This window comes from Sander vitreus, chromosome 3 (assembly GCF_031162955.1).
Source record: "Sander vitreus isolate 19-12246 chromosome 3, sanVit1, whole genome shotgun sequence".
Lineage (NCBI taxonomy): Eukaryota > Metazoa > Chordata > Actinopteri > Perciformes > Percidae > Sander > Sander vitreus.
In genome coordinates this window covers 34,223,941-34,233,655 of record NC_135857.1, presented here as the reverse complement: position 1 = coordinate 34,233,655, position 9,715 = coordinate 34,223,941, and the positions used below count along the sequence as shown (strand labels likewise).

General features: G+C 43.3%; 1 protein-coding gene across 2 annotated transcripts in view; it reads left to right on the top strand.

Annotated features, from left to right (window-relative positions):
- Positions 1-1,009: 1,009 nt before the first annotated feature.
- The window catches only part of capns1b (calpain, small subunit 1 b), a 19,809-nt gene continuing 11,103 nt past the window's right edge, over positions 1,010-9,715 (top strand). Inside the window, exons 1-4 of one of the 2 annotated variants that reach the window (XM_078247089.1) lie at positions 1,010-1,126; positions 3,120-3,174; positions 3,335-3,371; positions 5,915-6,007. In XM_078247089.1, the coding sequence (XP_078103215.1) occupies positions 3,128-3,174; positions 3,335-3,371; positions 5,915-6,007 (177 nt within the window). In that variant the 5' untranslated portion in view covers positions 1,010-1,126; positions 3,120-3,127. Of the gene's footprint in view, positions 1,127-3,115; positions 3,175-3,334; positions 3,372-5,914; positions 6,008-9,715 lie in introns of both variants that reach the window. The other variant, XM_078247088.1, reaches the window with a different exon arrangement.

The following is a 9,715-nucleotide window of genomic DNA, read 5'->3' as shown; positions in this document are numbered from 1 at the left end:
ACAAAAGTTGGGTGACCCTCCCCTCAACAAAGAATAAACAGACATGACCCTCCCCTGTTTTCCTCCGGTGGTCCATTCCATAAATACCGAACGGTCCCTTGCTATGGTAACTGAGCCTGTGAACCTAACCTGGTCGGGGGCAGGTTTCTCCTCTCTCATTTCCTCATTCATTCATTCAGTCTGTATCAGGCGCATTTTAGGGCAGTTTGTTATCTGTATGAATGAACACTTAATAAATAAAACTGTATTTTTCTCAAACGTGTCATGTCCTTTTGTCGACGATCCCGTTGATGAAGAAGCTGTATTACTACTTCACTACTTGCAATTTAACTATATCACTTTATGTCACTTTATACACTTATTGACTAGTTTTTCTTACTCGTATTTGTTGCCTAAATCTGACTGTGAGCAACTACAACTAAACCACGAGCAAGCAGAAAAAGAAATAAAATAAAATCCCCTGAGGGGATCAGTAAAGCAGTCTGATCTAATTCTGAAAAAGAAAGCAGATATAGTCGGCCTTTTTAATAAGAAAAAAGAGAGAAGGAAATCAAAGATAAACTAAAACTTGATTCATCCCGGGGGGGCGTTGCTGTGCGTAGACTGACAAAATATAAACATCAGAGATGGTCAGTACTTTCAGTCATTCTAATGTATACAATGCTAAGAATCCAAACAGGTTTAATGAAGTATCCAAGTATTTACAACTGAGGAATTTCCATCTAAAATAGCGTTTTAGATTGCGAAGTTTGAGCTTTCCCGCTGACCCCTGAATGCAGCATAGTCTGTGTTTTTGTTTGTTTACGCTACGGGAATCTAGCGTTAGGACCCAGAGGCCGTGTGTGTGTGTGTGTGTGTGTGTGTGTGTGTGTGTGTGTGTGTGTGTGTGTGTGTGTGTGTGTGTGTGTGTGTGTGTGTGTGTGTGTGTGTGTGTGTGTGTTGGGCGGGGGTTGATGATGCATTGAGAAAGAACTCTTTTGGCTCAACTGGTTTTTTGGACTCTAGAAGTGGGTGTGCCCTCGTGCCTGTCTCTGTCTCTCTCTCCCTCTCTGTTTCAGTGTGCCTCTTCCTCTCTCGCCCGCTCCCTGTCAGTCTCTCCTCTCTCTTCAGCAGAACACAAGTCTCAGTAAGTCGTAACACAATTGATTTTCTCTTGTTTTTAAGTGTGTTTCAGTGTGATGCAGCTCTGAGGTGCGTTTAGGGACCTGGTAGTCGAGTGTGCGCTGGTTTTGTCCTGTTTCTGTGCTGAAACCTGACACTGTGTGGATTATGTGAAGGTAACGTTAAAGGGTCGACGAGGCTGAAGTTGGCTTCCGATTCGCAGCGTCCGCTTCAACAGGGAAACAACAAGTTACGGTGCTGAGTGACTGTATTAAAGGCGCGTAAGTCATTAATGTAAGTTATTAATTATGCCTCAAACACACTTTTAGATTTGTGAAAGCTTTATTGTCTTTAAGAGAGCGCAATAAAGGGAGATTTCACCGTTTTTTTTTTCAAACGAAGACCACATTAGACCAGGTCCAGATCCCAAACCACTACACTTAGACTTGTCAAATGTGGACTAAATAATCCCAGAGAGACTACAGATCCTTAAAAACACAGTTTCAGATTTTTGAAAGCTTTATTCTATTTGTGAAAATGCAATAAAGGAAGAATTCACTTATTTTTTCATATGTAGACCACATCAGACACATTAGAATAAGTGAATCAGAAGCCAACTTCAGCGTCGTTAAGGGTCTACAGTCTTGTCTCCAGGGGTGGAGAAGAATCCAGACCTTAGAGCTGCAAGGATTACTGGATTAGTTGTCAACGATTACATTAATTGCCACCTATTTTGTTAAAAACCCTTCTCTGATTCCAGCTTGTTAAATATGAATATTGTTCTAGTCTCTTCTCTCCTCTGGGACAGTAAACTGAAGATCTTTGAGTTGGGGACTAAACAAGACGTTTGAGGACGTCTTCTTGGGCTTTTTGGGAAACACTGATCCACATTTTTACCATTTTATAGACCAGACAACTCCTCTATTCATCCAGGAATTAATTCACACAATAATCAACAATAAAACATGTATTTGGTTGGCCCCTAACCAGACCTGCATTATAACTGTTGCTTGACTTAATAAGAACAGGAAGTGGCAGTAAAGTGTACTTTAAGAAGTCCTACTGTTGACATAGTAACGTGTAAAAAAGCAGCTGAGTCAGACTTCTACATTCGGGAGTGGAGGAACAATTAGTCGATTGAAGGAAGGTGTGTGTGTGTGTGTGTGTGTGTGTGTGTGTGTGTGTGTGTGTGTGTGTGTGTGTGTGTGTGTGTGTGTGTGTGTGTGTGTGTGTGTGTGTGTGTGTGTGAGAATGTTGTTGTTTATTCCTGATGTTCTCTCTCTGTCTCTCTCTCTCTCTCTCTCTCTCTGTCTCTCTCTCTCTGTCTCTCTGTGTCTCTCTCTCTGTCTCTCTGTGTCTCTCTCTCTCTCTCTCTCTCTCTCTGTCTCTCTCTCTCTGTCTCTCTCTGTCTCTCTCTGTCTGTCTCTCTCTCTGTCTCTCTCTCTCTCTCTCTCTCTCTCTGTCACTCTCTCTCTCTCTCTCTCTCTCTCTCTCTCTCTCTCTCTCTCTCTCTGTCTCTCTCTCTCTCTCTCTCTCTCTCTCTCTCTCTCTCTCTCTCTCTCTGTCTCTCTCTCTCTCTCTCTCTCTCTGTCTCTCTCTGCTCTCTCTCTGTCTCTCTCTCTCTGTCTCTCTCTCTCTCTCTCTCTCTCTCTGTCTCTCTGCTCTCTCTCTCTCTCTCTGTCTCTCTCTCTGTCTCTCTCTCTGTCTCTCTCTCTCTCTCTCTCTCTCTGTCTCTCTCTCTCTGTCTCTCTCTGTCTCTCTCTGTCTCTCTCTCTCTCTCTCTCTCTCTCTCTCTCTCTGTCTCTCTCTCTCTGTCTCTCTCTGTCTCTCTCTTTCTCTCTCTCTCTCTCTCTCTCTCTCTCTCTCTCTCTCTCTCTCTCTCTCTGTGTCTCTCTCTCTGCTCTCTCTCTCTCTCTCTCTCTCTCTCTCTCTCTCTCTCTCTCTCTCTCTCTCTCTCTCTCTCTCTCTCTCTCTCTGTCTCTCTCTCTCTGTCTCTCTCTCTTTGTTTTATCAGACAGACGGCAAAATGCATTTGGCAAATTCTTTTATCAAAGGCCTGGTTAATGTTGTGAGGTAAGCATTCATTTCTTCCCTCTTTTGATGGCGCTAGGCCGCGCTATAACGTGTGCCCTGTGCTTCCAGTCTTTGTGCTAAGCTAGGCTAACCCACAATGACCTTCTCTCAGCTGCTCTCTGACTCGTTGTCTTTGTTGTTTGTCCTTTTCTTCCGACAGCAACATCGACCCGGCTCAGTTTAAGCCTTCACCCCCTGTAAGTGTGAACGCTCCACCCCGCACTCATCTATTCTTTATTAGGCAAACAAACATGTCTCATACATCATCATATATATATATTGATCTATGCTCCATAACAAGATTATATTGATCTGTGCTCCATCAGAACACTTCATTTCCTGCCTTCTGGTGAATTTCCAATTACTATTTGTGCCTTTTCTGCATCAACGTATGCTTCTAATGTATGTATTTATGTAAAGGAAATTATAATAGGACAGTTGCACTGGCCAGTTTGCACCACGCACCCTCCCCCTTGTAAACTACACCTATGCCTCAGGGGAAAATGCTTTGTTGCAGTTGCTCACAGTCTATATTAAAGGTAAGAAAAGAGTGAGTCAATGAGTGTATGAAGTAACATGGCTACAGTTAAGCAGGCTTCTCCCTGCTATTAAAAGATGAATGAAACTCAAATACTTTTCACACATCTAATGATTGTAATCAGACTTTCTTTTAGCTTTTGTGTCATTTATCTATTATCTGCTCGAGCTTTTCCAACGCTTTAGACACAGATATTGAGATAACGGTCTAAGACGAAGTGAAAACGAGACGCAGAACTACCACAAAGGAAACACAAATGACCAAAAAAAGAGACACCGCAAGACTACAAAGAGACAAAATCCCAGAAAGAGACACCAAACGTTTAGGGGAAATGGCTCTTTCTTTTCTATTATTGAAAACAGTGTTGATGTAAAGGGAGATTAGGTTAAAAAAAAAAAGATTGTTTCCACTACAATCACAAAAACACTCATCAAACACACACTTACACGCACGGACGCGCCTATTCACGCACACGCACACCGCCCCCCGCCCCCATTGTAAACTGTCCCCTGTAGCATTTAGTCAAATACTGTCTTTATATGTTGTATGTTCTTTGTGCTCACAAGCTCTGTTTATGACAGTAGTCTTTGTATACTGTATGGTATATGTCTCGTACACTCATGTGGGTTATGTAAGGTTTGTGGGTATTTGTTATTATTTGTATAGAAATAGAGAACAAAACAAATAACAGCAAATAACAAGACAATAAATTAATAATAACAACAACAACTTGTGAACACCTGATGATCTGTTAACATATCCGAAAAAGGAGAACTGGGAAGAAGTATAAATGTATTTAATCTCGCCCCTGTGTGTACACATACACGCACAACGTAAAGTACGGTGTGAATAAAAGTAGCAGCAGTGAATAAATAATAGATATTGCTCATGTAACATGTACGTTCTTACAGGTCACTTACTCATTTTTTTGCAGACCCAAATATGTCACGGTGTCGGCCAATAAAAGTAGACTGTAGTAAACAGAGTATTTGAAACAGAATCAGCTTTATATTTATTATCATACACAAGGAATTTGACGCTGGTAGGCGTTAACTCTCTATACATTCAACAAATAGACATGTAGTAGTAAACATTCAAGTAGTAATATAGACACATACTGTACAATAGACAACAATATACATGTAGGCACATATCAACATAATATACAAATAAGACATAATGTCAAGACAAGTACACATTGGAGTGGGATGTGAAGCAGTTGCTATGGATGTTGTTTGAAGAGAAAAAGATTGTTGTTGTTTGTGTCCTAACCCCTAAACTGTTAACTCTTCATCAATGATGTTTTTATTCAATCTCTTTGCCGACACTCTGATTTCTCTCAGTGGAAGATTTCCTAAACAAACAAACACACTGAATGTCTGCATGCAGTTAGACAGACGAATGTGTGTGACCTAACAGTAGCTCTGTGTGTGTGTGTGTGTGTGTGTGTGTGTGTGTGTGTGTGTGTGTGTGTATGTGTGTGCTTGTTTGTGTGTGTGTCTGTGTGTGTCTGTGTCTGTTTGTGTCTGTTTGTGTGTGTCTGTGTGTGTTTGTGTGTCTGTGTGTGTGTGTGTGTGTGTGTGTGTGTGTGTGTGTGTCTGTGTGTGTTTGTGTGTCTGTGTGTCTGTCTGTGTTTGTGTGTGTCTGTCTGTGTGTGTTTGTGTTTGTTTGTTTGTGTGTGTGTGTGTGTTTGTGTGTGTGTGTGTGTGTGTGTATGTGTGTGTTTGTGTGTGTCTGTTTGTGTGTCTGTGTGTGTGTGTGTGTGTGTGACCTAACAGTAGCTCTGTGTGTGTGTGTCGTGTCTGTGTGTGTGTGTGTGTGTGTTTGTGTGTGTGTGTGTGTGTGTCTGTTTGTGTGTGTCTGTGTATGTGTGTGTTTGTGTGTGTCTGTTTGTGTCTGTTTGTGTGTGTGTGTGTGTGTGTGTGTGTCTGTGTGTGTGTGTGTGTCCCTGTGTGTGTGTGTGTGTGTGTGTGTGTGTGTGTCCCTGTCTGTGTGTGTGTGTGTGTGTGTGTGTGTGTGTGTGTGTGTGTGTGTGTGTGTGTGTGTGTGTGTGTGTGTGTGTGTGTCTGTCTGTGTGTGTATGTGTGTGTGTTTGAAGAAAAGGTGTGTCAGATATTGTTGGGTGACCATCCAGATGTTTTTTATAAGAACATGTTGTGTGTGTGAACAGACTAAGTTTGCTCTCATCTTGTGTGTTTGCAGCCCCCCCCCCGCAGACCTTTGAACTTCGCCGAGTCTCACGATACCGAAGAGGACAAACAGTTTCGTAGAGTTTTCCAACAGCTGGCTGGAGATGTAAGTCCTTAATAATCACGTGTCTGTATGTATAATATGTATTAATCCTGTCTGTGTGTGCTCTGTGTTTACATTCAGTTTCACGGAACGTAACCGTGACATCCAAACGATGAAACCGTTTGGATATTTGGTTTTATCCCAGCTGTTTTCTATATGTCCTCCCAGCACACAAATAGCTGAGCTTTGATACTGGGTTGGTCACGGGGAGAGAGACAGAAACAAGCAAACTGTTAGCAATAGAAATAGCCTGTGCTAGCTGTTAGTGTAGTCTAACGTAACTGCATGAAGACTCAGTCAGCGTGGCTGTAGTCTATATCCACGACGTTCCACTTTTTTGCTCAGGTGTCTGTTCCCTTCCTCTTTCTTTGTGTTGCCGTTCTAAACTCTGGTGGACACACACACACACACACCTCAGATCTCTGCAGGGTCAATCCACACAGCTAGCTAGACTATCTGTCCAATCTGAGTTTTCTGTTGCACGACTAAAACAACTTTTGAACGTACACATGTTCCACCAAAACAAGCTCCTTCCAGAGGCTATTTTGCAGAGTCACAGCGGCTTTTACCGGAGCTTAGCACCGCCCAAGACAATTGTGATTGGTTTAAAGAAATGCCAATAAACAAGAGCACGTTTCTCTCCCATCCCCGGTAAATCCAGACAGCTAGTCATGCATCGCCAGACCTTCCTCCACAGCGCTGTGGAGGAAGGTCTGGTTAGTCCACACAGCATTCCTGGATGGAAGAAAAACGTGCTCTGGTTTATTGGCATTTCTTTAAACCAGTGTTACTCAAATGGGGGTACGTGTACCCCTAGGGGTACTTTGGAGGACTGCAGTGGGTACGTGAGATATTTAACAACATGTTTAATAGTTACAAGGCTGTTGTCAGAACATTGTTCCTCTTTATGTAGACTTGTAAAAATGTGACAGTTGTGTCTCCTTCTTTGGACCTATTCCCGCCTTCCTTCCTTCTACTGTCCTACTTTTTACAAGTTTCTCGTTTTTTTTCCGAAGTTATGTCACTGTTGTTGAAGTTTTTGATACTATTTTCGACCTATTCTTGCCTTACTTCCTTCCTTCTTTCTACCATCTTTTTCCAAGGTTTTGTCTTTTTTACAGTTTGCGTCTCCTTTTCTCATCAGCATTTACATGTTTTCCAGGTCCGAGGCTGTTGTTTAGTAAATCTATCTCTGACAGCGCTGTACTGCTCCTCCTTTATAGAGACTTTTTTATCTACCAAAAATGATTAGCGCTGGTCAGGTGATACGTGGATTAAAGAAACAATTCAAAAGGGGTACATTATTGGAAAGAAGTTTGAGAACCACTGCTCTAAACCAATCACAATCGTCTTAAGCGCCGGACGGAGCCACGGCGCCTCTGCAAAATAGCCTCTGGAAGGAGCTTGTTTTGGTGGAACACGTGTACGTTCAAAGGTTGTTTTAGTCGTGTGACAGAAACCTCAGATTGGACAGATAGTCTAGCTAGCTGTCTGGATTTACCCTGCAGAGATCTGACTTAACAGAAAAACTTCTGATTGGTCATATTGTGTTTTTAGTCAGGGCTGAGTAAAGGATGTAACAGGGTAACACGTAGTATATTTTCATGCAACTAGTCATCTTTCTAATCTGAGGAAGGAGTGAGTTTCAATTTGTAATGAAGTTAGTTTTTTGTGTGTAACTGGGTTGTGTTGAAACGTGTGTGCATACTTCACATTTCAGTCGATTACTTGTATGTAGTACTATGTATGCTGTGACTTTTCTACACACTCAGTCTCTCTTCAATCTGTGGTATGATACATTTTGCCGCACCCTGTTTCAGGAGGTGTTTTTTCTGAATGAAAAAACAAGACGTGTGAAGTGTGTACGTGAAGGCTGATTACAGTGTTATCACTCTTCTGAAGTGCTGACCTGATTTGGCTGCTCAGCAAGTTGTAAAAGAATGAATCAGTTGATCTTTCCCCCCCCCCTGCGTTTTCAACCCGATCCTTCATCGCTCAAACCACCTGTCTGTCTGCTGTCAGCTGCATACCCCCGCCCTCCACTGTCCCGCCCGGTCTCTGGTTTCTTCTCTTTGTGTGGTTACAGAATCACGCCCCGGCACGGCAGGTTTCTGTGGCTCCAGACCGGTCTTACTTCACAACCTGTTCTCGAATATTCGCAAGATGAATCTGAAACAAAGACAGAAAGATGTGCATTTTAACATCTTTACGCAGCCCTTTAAACGTAACTTCAGTTAGTTACGTTTGGCTTACGTTCAGACTGCAGGCAAAAGTCCGAATTAAGCATTAAGACTTGCGGTGTGAACGTAGCCCATGGCTGTGTCTCATTCCGCAGACTTCCGTCAGTACGCTGCTAACGTGCACTGACCACTTCCTGCCGTAGTCCCACTTTGGATGGTTAGTATTGTCCCAAAAGGAACACTTCTGTTCAAACACTTACCGGAAATGACGAGCGGGATGAGCGTGACGAACGCAACACTCGTGAACGCGACTTTTCCAGCCCGCCAAAAATACGGGCTTTCCTGTATGCAAATGAGGAGCGGCCAGCTCGGCTCGCCACCTCTCAAAATCTGACGGAAATCTGTTAAACTGACCTTTGTCGCTCTGAAATGAAGACAGATTCAGCAACTAGACGGCCGATTTCTCGCTCCAAATGTTTTCAGAAACACGTTTCGGTGAACTGTTTTCGTAAAATACGAGATCGCATTTCGAACGAGCCGCCATTACGGTCGGTTTTTGAAATTCTCGGAGCAGCCAATCGTCCAATCAGCTGCCGGTCAAGGGGTCCCTTCCGCTTTGTAGTCAAGATGGCGCCCGTTTAGTACGAGTAGCGTCCATCGTTCCACACTGAACTTTTTGACCATCCGGGTACTTTCAGTGCTCTTGACTTTTTGCGTTATCTACACTATATACTAAAAACTAAGTGTTTGAAGTGTGCAAGTAGGCGGATTGAGACGCAGCCTAAGTCTTCAGTTGTTCCAGGAAATGGTAAACAGCAGTGTGCGGATCGGCGCGTGGTGTGTGAAGAGTGAAGATCGGAGGTGTTCACAAGGGCAGAAGCTTGGAGTAAGAATAACGTGTGTTGATCTACTGTGGAAAAGAAATGGTTTGAGTTTGTGCCTTTCCGAATCGTGGCAACAGAATGAGAAAATACAAGTACCTAGACTTTCATCGTCTACCTTTCCATGACCGTGAGATACTGCAGTTGTGCAGTTGTTTACACATGCGGACTGAAGATGTGATGGCTTAAATGCTGGCTTCTTGTTACTTTTCAGAACAATCCTGATCCTGATCATCTTTTTTAATTATCAATGTTAAAACCGATGAGCAGTTACAGTTCCCTCTTCAGTTCACAGACATACACATCAGCCTGCAGAGATAAACCGGGAATCCATTTATTGTGTCGGACAAACTTAGAAACAGCAGAGTCGGCTTCAGGGAGAGAGAGAGGGGGAGAGATTGGGATGGAGGGAGAGAGAGAGACAGAGAGAGAGAGAGAGAGAGAGAGAGACAGAGAGAGAGAGGGAGGGGGAGAGATTGGGATGGAGGGAGAGAGAGAGACAGAGAGAGAGAGAGAGAGAGACAGAGAGACAGAGAGAGAGAGAGAGGGGGAGGGGGAGAGAGGGATGGAGAGGAGAGAGAGAGAGAGAGAGAGAGAGAGAGGGAGGGGGAGAGATTGGGATGGAGGCAGAGGGAGAGACAGAGAGAGAG